The sequence below is a fragment of the Hydra vulgaris genome, chromosome 10 (assembly GCF_038396675.1).
Source record: "Hydra vulgaris chromosome 10, alternate assembly HydraT2T_AEP".
Classification (NCBI taxonomy): domain Eukaryota; kingdom Metazoa; phylum Cnidaria; class Hydrozoa; order Anthoathecata; family Hydridae; genus Hydra; species Hydra vulgaris.
This window is the reverse complement of record NC_088929.1, coordinates 33,700,699-33,721,734: the sequence shown is the minus strand read 5'-3', so window position 1 is coordinate 33,721,734 and position 21,036 is coordinate 33,700,699. Positions and strand designations below refer to the sequence as shown.

Sequence of the window (21,036 nt, the reverse complement as noted above, 5' to 3'; positions counted from 1 at the left end):
GTGTGAACTGACACATGAGCGCCGAAAAAACCACATATGCCAGCTCGCACTTTTTTGGGGGTTGGGGAGTGGATGGGGTAGGGGTAGGGATGGATGAGGGAATAGAGAGAGACCAAAAAGATATGGCTATTCTGTTAATAATTGTCATGTTAGAGACGAGATTTGTTAAAAAAAGCTAAATGTAATATTCACAAAAATGAACCTCTTATATTATTGATCATTTATTTAACGCAATTAGCAACAACTTATTTGATTAAATCTTTGACAATTGTCTGAAATAGCTCCAAAAAAAAAGAACTTTGTTCTTGGTTTTTGTTCTTGACTTTCTTTTTATTTTCTTTATTTTGTTATTATTCTCTTTATTTCGTCCTCTTTTTAATAAAATCTCATTGAAAGTCATAATTTGCTTGACATGAGGCAATCAAATGTGCTTCACTAGTAATTTGGACCAAAGAGATTTAAGTATGTTTGATTTGATTCCCTTTTTACAATTCTAAAAACCATTACTAAAAAATTACTAAAAACTAATATAAAATTGGTTGCAAAAAATGGAACAAATCTGATGAATATTCATAAAATATTGTACAGCGTAACAACAGTACTAACTTAAAATCGTCATATACAATGTAACTACATACGCAATGCAATTATGTTAAAACTAATACTTCGTATTATGGTCTTATATAAATCACATACGAGTAATATTTTCTGTTGAAATATAAACTCATTTATGAAAATTACACCACTGAAATGGAATATAGAGTTTAAATAAAAAGTTTCTTGTCAATATAGGTCTTTAAATAGAATTTATTATAATTATGATTTAGTTAAGTAATCTAACCTTTGATCCATGATGAGTTTCTGTAAGAAATCTACTAGATATTTCTTACCTTGACAAAGGTTTTTAAACAAAGTTGTAAGCGAAAAAATATTTTGCGTTTATATTAAAAAAATTTTTTTGATTTTTCAATTCATCGATATATTTTAATTTATTTTTATTTTTTATCATAAAATATATCATTATAGTTATACTATTTAAGTAAAGTAAATCTGTTTAGTCAATTATAATATATTATAATAATATATTTTGTTACGTTTTTTTTTTCTTTTTTGAAGATTTTATGAAATATTTTACAATTACTTACGATTTGGTAAATAGGGTTAAAAACTTTTTTAAAACCGTATTAACTTATTTTTATTTTAATCTATAAGGTTTTTGAGAGTATTTCCTAATTATTTCCTAAATTATATTTTTGTAAATTCCTTAACCACCCCACCCACTCACCTACATAATCACACCCACCCATAGACCGCCTTCTGTCGCTACGATCTCTAAAATAATAATAAGTAATAATAATAGTGATAATAACAATAACAAAAACAATAACAAAAATAGCAATAATAATAACAATAAAAATGTTTAATAAACATATATATATAATGATTACCAGACATATATTATGTACAATATAAAATTTAAGATAAATCTTATTAAAGTTTAAATGAATTAAAGTTAAGACAGTATTAAGTATTTATTTTATGAATTAAAAATTTGTTTTAAACGTTGATAATTCATAAGTGCATATGTTTACTATTTAATGTATATTAAATACTAAACAAATTCATATATATTTCCTATTGTTTTGTGTTATTTACAACAAATTCAACCTTTATTGTTCAATATATTTCTGGAATATTAGAAAACAAAGACCCATTGTAAACAAATTTTAGAGGAAGATATTCCTAAGTAAAAATTTATTTATAACTACAACATTTTAACTTTTGTTTTATAAAGAATTTAATAAAAGCAATGAAAATATATGAAAATTTCGAAGATTAATAGAATTTTCAAGACGCAATTTTTACAACTATATAAAAGTAGGCTTTAACTTACTCAAAATAAGTTTAAACTTAGTTCTAAAAACTTTTAGCTATTCAGTCACTCAAAATTTTTTAACAGAATTCAACTTCTGATTTTAAAATTTAAAATTCTGATTTTTATGGAACATTTGGATAGAGTCTCATTTTTTCAAGAAGTTCATTCTTTCTACGTGTCTGTTATGTATCTTTGTGTTTCCATCAATTATTGAAAGCAGCAAAAAATGAGGGTGAGCTGTAAAATCGAATTCTTTTTTTTCGTCAAAAAAATCAGTTGGCAAAGTTTGACTTCGGTTTCTTGATTTAGAATAAATATTTAAAAAGTGTGGTATAAAAGAACGTTTTCTTTTATCTTCCGAATTTCTTTTTTCAACAATTATATTACCGGTTCTTTTTTCAACAATTATATTACCGGTAGGTGTGTAGCTGGGTTTTTTATTACAAAAAAAGTTGGATTCTATGTAGTTAGATGTTTCGTAACCATTCACCTTAGAGTGAGTTTCCACTTGAAATCTTCCGATTTTCGAAACTTTCTTGACAGAATTATTTAAGAGCTGACCACTTTGCTCTTCTATAGTCTTCAAATTCATATTTCTCAATTAGTTCAAAAGCCTATACTTTTTTTAACATTGTATTCAAAATAAAAATTGTACTCAAAATAAATTTATAATTTGTTAATTATAAATTTGTTAGTTTTATATCTTATAAACAAAGATAATACGGCCCCCACCTTTACTAAAATTATGAACAACAAAATATCAAAACAAAATAATTAGCGTAGATAAAAGCAACTAATCTGATCTAATCTACGTCTTAAAAGTTCTAAAAATTGTTGTTCTCATGCCAAATCTCTTTTATTTGAAATGAATGTTTTTAATATATAATTAACTAAATGATTTTAATGTTTTTTGCTTTTTGTTCAAATGTATGATAAACCTAATCTCGGTTTTTTTTTTCAATATAATTAAAAGATGTAATCAAGAAACAAAACTTTTATTCATCAACATTAATCTCATACCAATTATTGGTATCAAGTAGTTCTCAATTCAAGTTTCAGAATCAAAGATTGTTTAAAAAATAACTTTTTTTAATTGACTAAGTATACACTTAAGTGTGTTCTATATATTAAAATAACACTAGATTTGAAAAAGTTTTCTTTAAGACTTATGAACATTTAAAGGGTCCGTAATGTTATATAAAATTTTTGAATGAAGGAAAGTTTTAAAAAAATTACTCAATCTTAAAGTATATGATAAACCTTATAAGAGTTTTGAATAAATAGCGCATAAACTGGGAAATAAACACAAGTCTTTACCAAATAATAATATTACACCTATGACCATTTAAAAAAGACCCCGCCGTAAATTAATATTCATCAATAGATTTTGAATTTCATTAAATATCATTTATGTGTTCGAAAGTTATGACCATGTTAATTTTTTAAACCTCCAAAAATAAAAGGTTGTATAAAGGTTATAAAGTTTGTTTAAAAAAGCAATAGCATAAAACTCTGTAAATTACCACAGCATTTTTTTACAAAAACATTCTAACTTTATATAAGCATTAACATATACAAGTTTAAAGTTTGCTCCATGTCTGAAAGTTATCTTTCTCAAACATCAAAAAGTTATTCCGCAATCTCTCTATAAGAATCTAAAATTTTCTTAGATACACGTTTCTGAGATAAACGTTCAACTTCTTCTGTTGTTACTGATGAAAGAAAAAAAAAGAATTTATATAGAGGACATTTAGAAAATAAACAAAGTTTCTTTCAGTGGTTCAATTTTTCGAAAAGGTTATTTATTTATATAAGGACATTTAGAAAATAAACAAATTTCTTCAGACGTCCATTTTTTCAAAAAGGTTGTTTGCCACGTTTAGTAATCATGAAGTGTTCAATTGATTGTTTTTTCGTAATAGCTTTTGGGTTATATAACTCGTTTTGCAAATGTGGAGACCGTAAGCTGCAGGAAAAGCAAGAGATTGTTATAATTATGTAACGAAACTTGAATTGGCTAACTTGAGTTTAGATTAATTGCGAGCATGGACGAACTCGGAAATCAAGTATTCTACCATCAATGTTTGCAAGATAGATATAAAAACAGAGTGTTCCCAATATGAAATCTTAGTGTTTAAATCTGCTTTATATGCAGTATACATGCAATTATATATGTATATATATATATACACACACAGATATATATACATATATATATATATATTATATATTATATATATATTCTACTACTACTACTTTTAACCTTCTGGTTTATATATATATATATATATATATATATATATATATATATATATATATATATATATATATATATATATATATATATATATATATATACATATATATATATATATATATATATATATATATATATATATATATACATATATATATATATATATATATATATATATATATATATATATAAACCAGAAGGTTAAAAGTAGTATATATATATATATATATATATATATATATATATATATATATAAACCAGAAGGTTAAAAGTAGTATATATATATATATATATATATATATATATATATATATATATATATATATATATATATATATATATATATAAACCAGAAGGTTAAAAGTAGTAGTAGTAGAAGGTAAAAATAAACTTTTGATTTAGATAAAGTTAAGTTTGAAGTTTGATAAAAAATTAAAGTTTGATGATCATATAAAAGTTTTATGAGGAAATCAAATTGTAAATGTTTGCTTTTCACGTATAAAGAAAATCTCAAAAAAAGTGGTTCTATTACTTAAGGAATATATATTTTTTTCAACCATATCAATAAAACTTTACAAACGCTCATCGTAAATTAATAGAACTTGGTTAGGTGTCACTCATACAGTTACAAAAAAGTCAATAGAGTGACACCTAAAAAACATAAAAAATATAAATAAGAGAGAAAAAAAAGAAAAGATTGTCAAACAAATAATAATGATATATGTAATAATTATAGTAATAATACAAAATAATAACAACAATAATAAAGTATCAATAATAATAAGAATAATTATAATACAATTTTTTTTTAATATATTTTGCTGTTCATACAATAATATAAAAAAATTATTTCATAAAAAAAAGAAAAAATATATATTTATATAAACAGACAGGGGCTCAAAGAAGATATGGATGACCAGAGTCAACACAATCTTCTCATAGAGCCCCTATGTGAGCTTTAATAAGTGCAAAGAAAAAAAGAAAAAAAGAAAAAATTAAAAAGAAAAACTCCATTAAAATCTTTAGAAAATAACAAAACTCCGTAAAAAAAAAAGAAAGAAAAAATAAGACAATAAGAGGAATAAAGTCCTTTGAATATATCAAAAAAAAAAGGTTAAAAAACGAGTGTATATTAAAAAAACGAAAGTGTATATGTTAATATTATTAATAGTATTTCAAAGCTGTCATTTGATTTCAAGATTTCTTTTTTATATAAAACTTAAATGAATTTACTGTTTTCACCATATTGATGTGGTTATTTTTAAAACTTTTCCATATCTTAGGCCCTCGTTATGTTAGACTATATTCTTTTATTTAGTTAGTTTACGAGGTAGTGTGTATGTTAGCCTCTCGTTTGATCTCAGAGAATAGTTATTGTTTTGATTTATCTTAAATTTTGTTTCAAAGTTTTTCGGTGTGAGATTTTTTAAATGATAATACATAAAGATCATGCGTTGAACTGTATTTATCTCGTATACATTCATCATCTTCATTTCCCTCACTAACGGCTTTGCATGCTCAAATTTGTTTTTTCCGTATATAATTCTGCAAGCATGTTTTTGTACACTAAATGTCTTTTTAAGCTTAGAAGGTTTTGTGCTTGCCCACGCAAGTAGTATATAATGCGGGTTCTGGCACATTTTGATTTCGACCATTTTAGTAACCACATTTTTTTCATATTATTTCAGGTTCATTTCAAACTGTATTTTATAAATTTTTGATAAAATTCAATTTTTTTTTCTTATCGATTTGATCGTTTTTTTATTTCTGGGTCAATTCAATCTAAAAAAATTTGATCGCGATCAAATTTTTTATAAAATTTGTCTATTTTATAAAAAATATTATTCTATATTATAATTTTCTCAATTTTTTATTATCTATCCAAGAGTTAAACGATTCAGGATATCCATACCACTTTACAAATGATTTGTCTTTAAGTTTTCGAATTACTTTTTCGATTCTAAATATTTCCTGATTTGTTTTTTGCAATTCTTGTTCATAAAATGTACCTTGTATTTCTTCACCATTATAGTCATTTATTTTATAAGTTGGTGGATCTGTGTATTGAATTTTTGATATAGTAAAAACTTCTTCAGTCCATCTTGGTGTATATCCTTTTTCAAATGTTTTCTTCTTTTTAGTTATCCTAACTTTATCACCTATTGAAAATCTAGGATGCATTGGTCCTGATCTTACATTTCCGTTCAAGTTTAACCAAGCAATATTCTCATTCTTTTTATCACTAGCTTCAACTGGTGTCATTTTAATGGAAGAATGTCTTGTATTGTTATAATTATTTACCATTTCATTTAAAATATCGATATATCTTCTTGTTGAATTAGCTGAAAAGTATTTAAACATTTTCTCTTTCATGGTTCTATTCCAACGTTCAACTACAGAACTTTTTTCTTCATTTTCAGTTGAGTATATATCTATCCCTAACGCTTTAACATGCTTATTATAAAATTCTTTGCCTTTATCTACCCACAATTTTTCACACTTTCTATCCTCAAATATTTTATTTAAAGCATGAGCAACATCAACTCCAGTTTTACTCTTCAATCGAACAATCCATCCATACTTTGAAAATACATCTATGACCATGAGTAAGTATTTTATACCGTCATTGAATTTCGATAAAGATTGCATATCAACTAAATCAGCAGCCCATATTTTATCAATTCCATTGACAATCACTTTTCTTTTTTTAAAATGTTTTATAACAGGTTTATGAAGTTCGTTTGCAAGTTCGTCAGTCCATATTAATTTTTTTTCCTTGTCTTTTTTACTGATCGCTTGTAGTTTTTTTGATCTTTCAGACCTGCTCCGCTTGGGCCTTTCAGGCCTAACCCAAATCTAGCTTTAGATGCTATAATAGGTTTTATAATACCTCTTTCAATTTTTTCACGTGTTGTTGGATTTTTTATAGCGTCCATTTCTTCAATCATCATTTTATCAGCTAAATTTCTATTTGTAGTATCTGTAAAATGTTGATAAGCAAGATCATGGTGATAAGCGGCATTATCAACTCTATCGATAGGTTTACTCCATTCTTTATATGCATCAGTGGAAGTGAGCCTTTCATCTAAATTAGTACCAGGACCAGCAAAGTTCATTCCAGGTAAATGCATTTCACCAGGAAATTTTGCCCATGGTAATTTTATTTTTTTAGTTATTGAATTAATTGAATTCACTAAATCTCCACCTTTCGAAGCTGAGACAAATTGAGTTTTTTTTGTTCCGCAAACTTCACAAGTTCCACGTAACATATTTCTATTGTTTTTGCTAACAACGTTTTGTAGGTTTAGTGTGTCTGTTTTTCTTTTACATTTGAAGCAATACATTTTTATAATGTAAATATTTTTTTATATTTCCAATAAAAAATGAGCATCATTGATTTATCCTGGAATGCAAATAAAAATAAGAGAAATAATAGCAAGTTGCTCCCTAGAAGTATAAGAGGCTTAGTTGTTGGAAAGTCAGGTTGTGGAAAAACTACTTTGTTATTAAATTTACTTTTGAGACCTGGATGGTTAGATTATAATAATTTACAAATTTATGGAAAGTCGTTATATCAAGATGAGTATAAGATAATAAAAAAGTGTTTTGAAGAAAAATTACCAAAAGAAGTTATTCTTAATTTGTTTAAATATCAAGACAAAATAGAAAATCCAGATTTAATGATTGAAGAAGTTTCAAAAAATATAAAAGATAAATCTGATATTGAGTGTCATTTTTTTGAAAAAGGAGATGATGTACCAGATCCTGCAGATCTTGATTCAAAAAATAACAATTTAATAATATTCGACGATATTTTGCTTTCAAACCAAAATAAGTGTGAGGCATATTATACAAGAGGAAGACATAGTAATGTAGATTGTTTTTATCTTTCACAAAATTATTTTAAATTACCTAGACAAACTATAAGAGAAAATTCCAATTTTATTTGCTTATTTCCTCAAGATTCAAAGAATTTAAATCACATATATAATGATCATGTTTCAAGTGATATGTCAAAAGATGAGTTTAAAAAGTTATGTAAAACTGCTTGGTCAGAACCTCATGGATTTGTTGTTATAGATTTATCTTCTAAAATAGATAATGGAAAATATAGAAGTGGTCTAGATAGTTTTTATTTTACGAATGAATTTTTTAATAATTAATTTTTTTCTTTTATATAAAAAATGCCATGTATACATGTTAGCGGAAATAAAAGTGAAATAAAAACTACATTCTCATCTAGTATATCTCTTGAAGATGATAGAGAATATGAAATGGCTCTAGTAAGTTTAGAGACGTATTACAGTTTTCCGAATATTGATTTATCAAATAACAATTTTAAATATAGTTCAGACAACGGAACAACTTGGTTTAATATATATATTCCTGTAGGAGCTTACGAGATTGGAGATATAAATGAATATATTCAATTAGCTATGATTAAAAATGGAAGTACTATATCAGGAGCTGCAGCTATTACAATTGGAGCTAATAGTAATACAATAAGTTCAACTTTAAATATTCCATCTGGACATAAAGTAGATTTTGCAGTTCCATACTCAATTAGAACGCTTTTAGGTTTTAAATATCAAGTATATTCATCTGGATATTATGAATCAGAAAATATTGTAAATATATTAAAAGTGAATAGTATTCGTATTACATCTGATATATTAGGTTCAACTTATTTAGATGGACAAACATCTAATATTGCATATTCATTTTTTCCAGATGTAGGTCCTGGATATAAAATTGTTGAAAAGCCAACTAATTTAATTTACTTAAAAGTAATTATAAAGCAAATTTCTCAAATGGTAACTAAAATAACGGATCAAGATGGAAATTTATTGAATTTACGAGGAGAAAAAATAGATATTAGATTTCATATAAGGGAGAGACAAGATTCTATCCTTGAAAGAACATTTACAAATGCTAATAGTAAATTTTTTCGTAAGTTATAATTTTTTTTCGTGAGTTATAAAAATGACTAATTACACTAATATTAAAGTGAATATTTCAGAAGGGCAATTGAAAAAAATTAAAAAAGCAATTAGTAATGAACTCAATGCTAGTATCAAATTATCGTATGAAGATCTAAATGGTGATCATGTATTAGCTGTAACAAAAAGACAATTGAATAAAATTAAAAGTGCATATGAAAAAGGTACTGGAGTTGTTATTAATTTAAGTAAAGCTCAACTTATACACAATTCTAAAATAGAAGGAGGATTTCTTGGAGCACTTTTACCTTTTCTAACATCAGCTGGTAGCTTTTTAGCATCAAAAGTTATACCATCACTTGCAACAGGTCTACTTACAGGAGTAGGTGCTGCAACTGGAAACAATTTAATTAATAAAATTGCTGGAAATGGTATTTCTAAAACATTGTATACTAAGATGAATGGTAAAGGAATTAAATTTACTAAATTAGGAAAAGGTTTCTATCTATCACCATGGAATAAAGGAGGAAATTTAGGAGATGGTTTATACTTGAATAGTGGTAATGGATATGAAAAGACTGGTAAAGGTCTATTATTAGGTCCTAATTCACCATTTGCTAATATTCCATTTTTAAATTTAGTTTTTTAGGTCCTTCGGACTCATGCGAAGTAGGTCTGAAATATCCATGAAAAATATTAACATATATAAAATAAATTTTTATATATGTAAAAACATGAGTTATCCAATACATAAATTTATAAATAAGATACCCATGGTTGATACTTATGCATCTAATTCACATTTTAAATTTAATGAAAAATTAGATCATCCTACAGTATTAATAAACGGTACAAAATGTGAAATATTTGCACAGCAAGATATTAAATTAGATTATAACTCAAAAAAGTATTTCATTAAAATTAGGTATTGAAATTAATGGCAATAGTGTTGCATTAGTTTCACTTAAAAATGAACTTAAGTTAAAATTGCTATGTTTACAAAATTCTGTTATATCAGAGTCTGTAGATGATATAGTTATTATCATTAAAAATAATTCATTTGAAGATGTAACAATTAATAAAGGAGATAGTTTATGCTTTATTAATTTATTATAAAAATTTTTTATTTCCTTTATAAAATGGAGTATTCAGCTAAACCTAATAATAAATTATATCCGTCTTTACCAAACGAATATACTGAAATAGAAACTCAAGTAAGTGCTACTGTATACCGTTTGAATAAAATATGTGAAATTCAAAAAGAAATTGAAATGGAGAGAGAAAAAAGATCTACATTAAGTAAAAAGTATAATAAAGCAATAAAAATAATTTCAGCAGTTGATGTTGCATTAATTGGAAGTACAATGGCACTTGGAACTGTTGGTATTGGTTTTTTAGCTACAATAGTAGCAGCACCAATAGCTATTGCATGTGAAGGAGCAGCATTAGCAATAGGAGCTCTTTCATTGATAGGAGGACAAGTGAATAAAAAATTAAGTTTAAAAGCACAAAAACATGAAAGTATTAAAATACTTGCAAATTCAAAATTAAATACAATAATGGATCATATTTCTAAAGCTTTAGTAGACGGACAAATAGATGATAAAGAATTTGAGCTGATACTAGATATTATGATATTATTGAAGATATTAGATCAAAAATTAAAAAAGATATTGATGAACAAACTAAAATATCTTTGATTAATCAAGGAAGAGAGGAGGCAATTAATCTATTACAAATGAGATTTAATAAATCTGAAAATATTAAGAAAATAACTTAAGTAAATTATTTCTTATTATTAAAAATATGTTTTACTTTTACCCTTTCTTTTTAGAATGTAGCAAGCGTGAAAACGATTTGAATAAAAAAAGGTATTTAGAAAAATTAGTATTTGGAAAAGCAGGCTTTATAAGAAATAATATGCTAATTACTGATCTAGGTTACTTTAAAATACCTACTCAGTATAGTGATGAAGCTAGAGATAAGCTATATTATCTTATTCAGTTTAAATATCATAAAGATTATCGTAATGTTGAAAATATGATTAAAGAATCATATAAAGAATGGAAAAATATTAGTAAGAAAGAAAAGTGTAGATTAGTTGATAGATATGTACATAATTTAGATTGTAATCTTAAAGAAAAAAAATGTACAAGAAGCAAACTATTGTCTGATTTAATATTTAATCCGATAGAAGAAATTGATATTAATTATAGTGATTTTGAAATTAAAGATATCCTTTATAAAAATTAAAAACACATAACATCTTTTGTGTTATGTGTTTTATTTTTTTCTTAAATATATAAAAATGTCGTTGTTTAAATTTACAGATCCTGATAAAAGAGATCAACTTGTAAAAGAAATCATATATCTTAGGAAAAAAGTACAACAAGATAATATTGCTGAAAAGGTGGGTGACTATAACCTTCAGATGGATTTATCAAAGTTATATAGACCCTTAATTGATAGTCAATCTGGAATAAATAATAGTATATCTAATTTGAAAGATCAATTAGCACTCACTTTTTCAAATCCTGAAAAGGATCTTGCTATACTTCCTCCTCCTGATAAAGGCTCCGAAGTTCCTGAAAGATCAAATATTTTAAATTTTGGAAAAATTGCAACAAGTTATCTTAGATTGTATACAAAAAGTAAAAAGGCTACAGATCCTACATTTGGGATACATTCAAAAGGAGATGAACTATATTGGTAAAAAACCAATTACAATTAATAATGATGATATAACTGTTGATGGAAAGAAATATGAGGGTACACCAGGCCTTTGGGAATTAGTAACAAAGTTTAAACCTGATAAAGAGGTCTATAGTACTGAAGATCTTAAAAATTATAGAGAAATATTAATAAAAACAGATGCTCTTATTACTGATAAAGGTAAAGTAAGATCATCTAGAAGTGAAAAATATAATGAGTTAATATCTCCAATTTGGAAAGATATAAGAACTCCTATATTATCAAAGAGAAAACTTGAATATGGAACTGGAGTTAAAAGAACAAGAATACAAACTGTAATTCTTCCTAGTGATCCTAATGCTCTAGTTGAGATGCTTGAGTTACGTATAGCTGCATGGGAAGCAGGTAATAGTTCATCAAGAAATGAAGCTGTTGCAATTAGCGATGAATTATTAAGACAAGGTGTAATAAGTAAGGGTAAGTATGAAGCAATACAGAATACTCTTGCAATATAAAAAAATGTTTTCCCTAATTAAAAATGATTATTGTTCAAAATAAAAGATTTGTGAAAAAACATGTTATTGGGGGTAGTGGATTTTTTGATACTTTAAGAGAAATGTTTAGACGAGCAGCAGCATCAAATGTAACAAAAGTATCATCAGCTATGCTTAAAAAGCTTGCAGCTACTGATTTAGGAAAAACTGCAGTAACTGCTGCTAAATCAGCAGGAAAAGAGCTATTTATATCAGCAATAGAAGCTACTAAAAATGCTACAATTGAAAAAGGAAATAAATTAATTAATAAAGTAGCTCCAAAAGTAAATCTTAGTAAAAAAAGTGAGGATATATTATCAAAATTAGCAAAGTCAGGAGATGAAGCAGTAACAAATTTAAATAATATAATTAATGAAAATGGGGTAAAGCTATCACGTAAGAATGCTATTAGAATAGAGGATATAGTTAAAAAAGGGAGAGGCCTTCGGAGTATATAAAAAAATTTTTTCTATATAAAAAATGACAACTTCTCAATCAATTTTAAATATTACAGAAACACCAATTGTAGATGAATCAATTGAAAAATATTATTATCGAGATTATGATCCAGCATCTCGACCTAATCTAAATAATACTGGAAATATTATAATAAATGTTGAACAATCCGATTTATATTCAGTACCATCTGATGCATATCTGTTGTTTGAAGGAAGACTTCTTAAAGCTGATAATACAGCTTATGCTAATGCAGATGCAGTAGCTCTTACAAATAATGGCATTATGTATCTATTTAGTCAAATAGCTTATCAATTATCTAATCAAGATATTGAAGTAGTTTTTAATCCTGGACAAGCAACTACAATGTTAGGGATGCTTAAATACCCGAACGATTATCAATTAGCTCAAGGGTTGAATCAATTATGGTATAAAGATTCAGCAACAACAGCAGTCATTGCAGATAACACAGGATTTGCAGCAAGACAAGGATACTTGATTCAAAAACCAACTGCAAAAGGTACATTTTCATTTTGCGTACCTTTAAAGCATATCTTCGGATTCTGTGATGATTATGATAAAGTTAATTATGGATTTAAACATACAATAATTCTTACTAGAAAATCTGATGATGATGCTATTTTTAGAGGAGCTACTGCAGCTGCTGGAAAAGTAGACCTCCAAAGAGTGACATTGTTTATGCCGCATGTACAACCAGCCCTAGCGCAACAAAATGAACTTTTAAGTATTATAGCATCTAAAGCAACAATTCCAGTTGCTTTTAGAGCTAGACAATGTGATAGATTAGAAATCCCACAAACTTTATCGACTACTTGGAAACTTAGTGTAAAAACATCTAGTGAAAGACCAAGATATATTATTGTTGGATTTCAAACAAATAAAAATGGAGATCAAACAACTAATCCAGCCATATTTGATTATTGTGACTTGAAAAGTATATACGTTATGCTAAGTTCTGATAAATACCCAGTAACTGATTACAGCTTATCATTTCCAAATCAACAATTCTCAAGAGCTTATAGAGATGCAGCTGTATTTAGTGAAAAATATTATGGAATGAATGAATTGATTACTCAAAGTAACATACAACCTCTTGATTATAAAGATTTGTTCCCTATATTTGTTATTGATGTAAGTAATCAACCAGAAAGATATAAATCATCAGTAATAGATATACAAATTAAAATGAACTTTAATACAGCAGTTCCTCAATATACGATAGGATATGCTGTAGTAATATCAGATAAATTAGTGAACTTTAAATCAGATGGAAGTAAATTAGACCTTATTATTAATTAAAAATTGATATAAATAATTTTTTTTCTTTATATAATAAAAATGTATTATACAAGGACAGCATTGCAAAATTTATTAAAAGAAACTAACATTTCACAAGCATCTAAAAATTATGTCACATTATTAATGCTTGCTATAGATAATGGTTTGATTGATAAGGATGCGATCATGTCAAAAGCAACAGAATTAACTGATGTGAAAAGACCTATTGGAAGACCTAGATTAAATAAAGTAAAAGAAGTTCGTGAGAGAAAACCAGTAGGAAGACCTAGATTAAATAAAGTAAAAGAAGAAAAAGAAAAAAAAGAAATTGATCCAAAATATGAAAGATTAAGAACAATTAGGAAAGAACCAGTCACTATTAAACTCACAAACATAGAAACAGGAGAAGAAATAATATATAAATCATTATATATGGCTATGAAAGAAACTGGACATGGATTTGGCTATTTTGAATTACGTGATGGTAAGATTGAGGATGGTTATAAGATTGAAGTACTCAATTCTAAAAAATTAAAAAAATTTTCCATAGATCCGTAGGATCTATAAAATTAAAAAAATCTTTAGATTTTTGATGTGCTAAAAGCGCTTAAAAAAAAGATTGATATATAAAAAATGGGAGATAAAGGTATGGAATTTTATAAAATGTTTAAACCAACTTCATGTCAATTGTATTGGAAAAAATCAAATGGATTTGTGCAATCTACTTCAGATCCTTTTGAAATATGTGAATCCTACAAAACCGCTATAAAAAGACCAAAAAAATAAAATTTATAAAATATTAAATTTCATATGATCTTATCATATAAAATTTTTGATAAGAAAAAAAATTTAAAAAAAAATGATATAAAGAAATTAAAAAATATAATAAATAAAAATCTTATGGATATAAAAATGGAAAACAAAACGGTAAAAGAATTAAAACAAATCGCTAAAGAGCGAGGAATTAAACATTATTATAATATGCGAAAAGGTGAACTTGTTAATGCATTATCTCCAATACAAGTTCCTTCTGCTCGTCATACCACTTCGGATCTAATAACATTTGATAATTCTAATATATTAGCTCCATCTCCTGTACAAAGCCATGTAAATCATATATTAAACGAACAAATTCCATCATCAAGTTCATCACCTGTTTTACAACCTGGATTATTTTCAAAGTTGACTACAGCTGTAAAAAATGCATCATCGTATGTTGTCAACAGAATTATAGATGTTGAAGAATGGATTAAGTACCTATGTACCAGATCCGATTAAGAAAAAAGTAGAAGATATAGGATCTGATCTTAAAAGAAAAATAGACTCAATAAAATCTCTAGTTTACTCTACAATATACAAAAATCCTTTGAACCCAAGCAAAGTGGAATTTAAATTATCGCAATCAGCTGTTAAGAATGTGTCAAAACAATATTCAGCTCAAGGTATAAAAGGATATGATCTTGAAACTTTTATGAATGTTGCTAAAAATAGTGCAATTAAAGTACTAAATGAAAATAGAGGATCAAAAGTGAATATAGTTGTCATTTGTAAAATGGTAAAAACTAGTATTTTTACAGGAGATGCTATAACTGCAACTCCTAGATTTGCAACGAATAGTACTGTTATATTAGAAACTACAAATTTAGATGAAATTTATGAAACATCAAAGTCAAAATTTTTTAGAAACTTTTTCAATGTTTCAACAGTTAGGATCAAACTGGATATTTGTTTCTATTAAAAAAATGGATATAAATATTATAGAGTATAATCCACTTAAAGCAAAATCTTATATTCCACTTGATAAAAAATTAGTATCTAAAAAAGCAATCATTAATATGCAAAATGATGATAATCAATGCTTTAAGTGGTGTATTGCAAGAGCATTAAATCCAACAGATAATAATCCTCAAAGAATAGATAAAGATCTTATAACTCAAGCTGAAAAAATAAATTGGGATAAAATAGAATTTCCAGTTTCATTAAAACAAATTACACAATTTGAGAAAAATAATCAAGATATAAGTGTGAATGTATATGGATACGAGAGTTCAGTTTATCCTTTACGTATTTCAAAGAATAATGATAGACAACATTTAATAGATGTGTTGTTAATATCTGATGGTGAAACGAATCATTATTGTTTAATAAATAATTTAAGTAGATTACTTTCATCACAAACATCAAAAAGAAATTGTGCAACTCACTATTGTAGAAATTGTTTATTAGGATTTAGTTCAGAAGAATCATTATCTAAGCATAAATTGTATTGTGATACACATGATTCAGTTCGTATTGATCTTCCAAAACCAGGTTCAACAATGTATTTTAAACATTATTTTAAATCAATGAGAGTACCCTTTGTAATATATGCAGACTTTGAAAGTTTTATTAAACCTATCAATACTTGTACTCCCAATCCAAATGAATCCTATACGAAGCAGTATCAAAAACATATACCAAGTTCATTCTGTTACTATATTAAATGTTTTGATCAAAGTATATACAAAGATAAATTAGTAACATTTACTGCAAATAGTGAAGAAGATGATATTGCTAAGATATTTGTAGATAGATTAAAAGAAGACATTATACAAATTTGTAATGAAGTAGATTTTAAGATGCCTATGATATTTACAAGTAAAAATAAGAAAGACTTTAAAGTAGCAATAAAGTGTCATATTTGTGAAGAATATTTAGGAAAAGACAGAGTGCGAGATCATTGTCATTTAACTGGAAAATACAGAGGTGCTGCTCATAAAGATTGTAATTTGAAATATAGAATTCCAGAGTTCTTCCCAGTACTATTTCATAATTTATCTGGGTATGATAGTCACTTGTTCATAAAGAAATTATCAGGAGGTAAATTAAGCTGTATACCTAACAACGAAGAAAAATATATTAGCTTTTCTAGAGAGATTAAAGTTGGAGAGTTTATTAATAAAGAGGGTAAAACTGTTGATATTAAGCGAGAGATTCGTTTCATAGATAGTTATAGATTTATGCCATCTAGTTTAGATGCTCTATCAAAAAATTTATCAAAAGAACAATGTAAAAATATCGGAAAATTGTATACAGGTACACAATTAGATTTATTACTCAAAAAAAGTAAATACCCTTATGATTGGGTTGATTCTATTGATAAATTTAATGAATCACAACTACCTCCAAAAGAATCGTTCTTTTCTAAATTGAATGATGAAGGAATTAATGATGATGCTTACTTACATGCACAAACTGTATGGAATGAGTTTCATTGTAAATCTTTTAGAGATTATCATAACTTATATAATGTTTCAGATGTACTTTTACTAGCTGATGTCTTTGAAAATTTCAGAGATGTTTGCATGAAAAGTTAGATCCAGCTTGGTATTATACATCACCAGGATTAGCTTGGGATGCTGCATTGAGAAAAACAAAAGTAGAGTTAGAACTATTGAGTGATTATGATATGATCCTCATGATACAAAAAGGAATAAGAGGTGGAATCAGTACAATATCAAATAGATTAGGAAAATCTAATAATAAGTATATGGATAATTATGATGAAACTAAACCATCAAAATTTATCCAATATCTAGATGCTAATAATCTATATGGATGGGCTATGAGTAAACCACTTCCTACACATGGATTTAGTTGGATGGATGAAGATGAATTGGAAAATTGGAAATCAGTTCCATGTATACTTGAAGTTGATTTAGATTATCCAGATCATCTTCATGATGAGCATAATGACTATCCACTTGCTCCTGAAAGAGTCAAAGTAGATAAAGTTGAAAAACTTATACCAAACTTGAATAATAAGAAAAATTATGTGGTACATTATACCAATCTTAAATTATATGAAAGATTAGGGCTAAAGATAACAAAAATCCATAGAGGAATAAGCTTTGAAGAAAGTGCATGGTTAAGCGAATATATTGAACTTAATACTAATCTAAGAACTAAAGCAACAAATGAATTTGAAAAAGATTTCTTTAAACTCATGAACAATTCAGTCTTTGGAAAAACAATGGAAAACATTGCAAAAAGAGTTTATGTAAGATTAGTTACAAACAGAGATGAAGCTGTTAAATTAGCATCAAGACCAAACTATGAAAGTAGGACAATATTTGATGAAAATTTAATAGCGATTCATATGAAAAGAACTACATTAAAGTATAACAAGCCAATTTACTTAGGAATGTGTATATTAGATTTGAGCAAAACTCTAATGTATGAATTTCATTACGATTACATAATGAAAAAATATTCTAATAAGGCAAAACTATTATTCACAGATACAGATTCATTAGCATACGAAATAAAAACAGAGGATTTTTATGAAGATATTAAAAACGATATTGAAAATAAATTTGATACTAGTGAATTTGTTCCAAATAATCCAGCAATTAATAACGGATTTAAAGTTGGATTAAATAAAAAAGTACTTGGAATGTTCAAAGATGAAGCAGGAAGAAAACAAATTGAAGAATTTGTAGGATTAAGATCCAAGTTGTATTCATACAAGATGAATGGAAAAGAAAACAAAAAATGTAAAGGAGTAAAAAAGAATGTTGTTAAGAACTACATAACACACGATGATTATAAAGATTGTTTACTTAATAGAAAAGAACACATTAGGAAAATGAATATTATAAGATCACATGCACATGAAGTTTATACAGAAGAGATTAATAAAGTAGCATTAAGTGCAGAAGATGATAAAAGAGTCATATTAGAAGATGGAATACACACATTAGCATATGGAAACTATAATCTCATTAATAAGCCAAAAATCGTAACGATAACAGTTAGGCAAAAGGCAACAAATTATTTTAAAAAACTATTTATCTTATAAAAAATTATTTTATATAAAGAAAAAAAAAATGAATTAAAATAAATATTTTTTTCTATATATAAAAATGGATAACAAGAAATACTATAATGATTATTATGATAAAAATAAATACTATAATGTACATGGTGATATATCTGAATATGAAGAAATAAATATTGATTCGTGTCTCTATTATAGTTATAATAAGACAACTCAAGTTTTAGAATTACGAATAAATTATGGTAAAATTGAATTTGAACAAAGTTATTGTTTAAAAAATGTTGATATATTAGACTTTTCTCGCAAAATATTAGAACAAATTAAGAGTCATATAAATTTACATTTACCTGAACTAAAAGAATTTTTCATTTCACCTGACTATTTAGATTTACTTATTAGTTTATATGGAAGAGAATATTCTTTAAATGTATTTCTTAAAGAACCAGAAAATGAAATTGAACGTGAAGTTAGAGAAATTTGGATTAAATAATTTTATTTCTACATAAAATGAAAACTTCACGTGAACTAAAAATCAAATCTATATGTAATAATAATAAAATTGTAATAGCTATTAATAATTCTGATATAGATTTATTAGAAGAAGCAATAGAAGAAGCAAAAAATTTATACGAGAATGACTATGTTGAAGACGATTTAGCTATTGACGTCTTATGCATCGAAAACATTGACGAATTTAATTCAATTGAAAATTATTGTAATAATGTCATAAATATAATAAAGTTAAGTAAATGAAAATTTAATAAAACATGAGTATTGTTTTATTAAATAACAAAATAATAACACAATTTTACAAAGATAATAAAGAGTTTGAAGAATATTTAAACATTTTAAATTTTCATTTAAAAGATAAAAATTTATTTTCAGTTGAAGGTGTTAAAACCCTCTTAGATAAAAAAGAGGACCTTGAAAACAAAATACTTGAAAAACAATCATTTATAACTAAAACCAATTGTATTATTGAAAAATTTAATGAGATCTTACAAACAGCAATTCCATTCCATGAAAAGGAAAAATTTAACGTTGAAAAGGCAAAACTTCAAGAAGAGTATTTAAAATTTGCAAATGAAGTTATTTTTTTACGTAAATGGGCAGACTTGAATATTAATCCAATTATTGAACAGGTTATAAAATGTAATCAATGTCAAAATGAGGATTATTTAAAATTTGAAATTGATGATAGTAATAAAAAATTTTGCATTGTATGCTCATCTCAACAAGATATACTTGAAAACGATACAACTTATAGGGATTACGAAAGAAGTAATGTTGCAACTAAATTTACATATTCAAGAATAATTCATTTTCAAGAATGTATTAAACAATACAATGGAAAACAAAATTGTAAAATTTCAAAAGAAGTATTTACAAATTTAAAAAAAAAATTTAAAGCATATAATCTTTTAGTTGACTCTAAAATTAAAAATGTTAAATATTCAAAAATTACAAAAGAGCATATTATTATTTTTTTAAAACAATTAGGGTATACTAATCATTATGAAAATGCTAATTATATTTTTTATGTATTACATGGAAAAAGGATTGATGATATTGGATATTTAGAAGAACAACTATTAAAAGATTTTAAAGAATTGTCATCTTTATATGATTCAATTTACGGTAAAGATAAACCTAAAGAAATTAAAAGAAAAAACTTTATGAATGTGCAATATATTTTATTTCAATTACTGAAAAATTGAGGGCATAATTGTAAACTTGAAGATTTTTCAGTATTAAAAACAATTGAAAGGAAAAAATTTCACGATGAAAAATGTTCACATTTATTTAGTATTTTAGGATGGAATTTTACCCCAACATTTTGATTAAAATAAAAAAAGTATCCTTTTAAAATAAATGGATAATTTTAAAAGGAAATGTATTAACGATTATGAAACTGGCACTTGTATTGAAGACATGAACAATTTTAATTCAATTTAAAATTATTGTAATAGTATAATAAAATTAAGTAAATAAAGTTATAAATTACAAAAAAATTATAAAATAAATTACAAAAAAATTATAACTTACAATAAAAAAAAAATTTTTTCTTTATATAAAATGAAAATGCAGATGAAAAGAAAATATAAATTAAAAACTTTATTGAATAGAAAAAAAGGTAAAATAACAGTTTTAACAAAATATGCTGA

General features: G+C 25.6%; 3 protein-coding genes across 3 annotated transcripts; all 3 read left to right on the top strand.

Annotated features, from left to right (window-relative positions):
* Positions 1-11,381: 11,381 nt before the first annotated feature.
* On the top strand, positions 11,382-12,279 carry LOC136086287 (uncharacterized). Its single transcript, XM_065808580.1, has 2 exons — positions 11,382-11,654; positions 11,767-12,279. Exons 1-2 carry the CDS (start codon positions 11,382-11,384, stop codon positions 12,277-12,279), a joined length of 786 nt encoding a protein of 261 aa, XP_065664652.1.
* Positions 12,280-12,777: 498 nt separating this feature from the next.
* On the top strand, positions 12,778-14,073 carry LOC136086286 (uncharacterized). The gene has a single exon (XM_065808579.1). It carries the CDS (start codon positions 12,778-12,780, stop codon positions 14,071-14,073), a length of 1,296 nt encoding a protein of 431 aa, XP_065664651.1.
* A 1,721-nt stretch (positions 14,074-15,794) lies between these two features.
* LOC136086285 (uncharacterized) lies at positions 15,795-17,408 on the top strand. Its single transcript, XM_065808577.1, has one exon. It carries the CDS (start codon positions 15,795-15,797, stop codon positions 17,406-17,408), a length of 1,614 nt encoding a protein of 537 aa, XP_065664649.1.
* Positions 17,409-21,036: the final 3,628 nt, after the last annotated feature.

Coding starts and splice junctions, on each gene's coding strand:
- LOC136086287 (XM_065808580.1), top strand. CDS start 11,382: ATGTCGTTGTTTAAATTTACAGATCCTGATAAAAGAGATCAACTTGTA. Junction 11,655..11,766: donor CTCCTGATAAAGGCTCCGAA/GTTCCTGAAAGA, acceptor TACATTCAAAAG/GAGATGAACTATATTGGTAA.
- LOC136086286 (XM_065808579.1), top strand. CDS start 12,778: ATGACAACTTCTCAATCAATTTTAAATATTACAGAAACACCAATTGTA.
- LOC136086285 (XM_065808577.1), top strand. CDS start 15,795: ATGGATATAAATATTATAGAGTATAATCCACTTAAAGCAAAATCTTAT.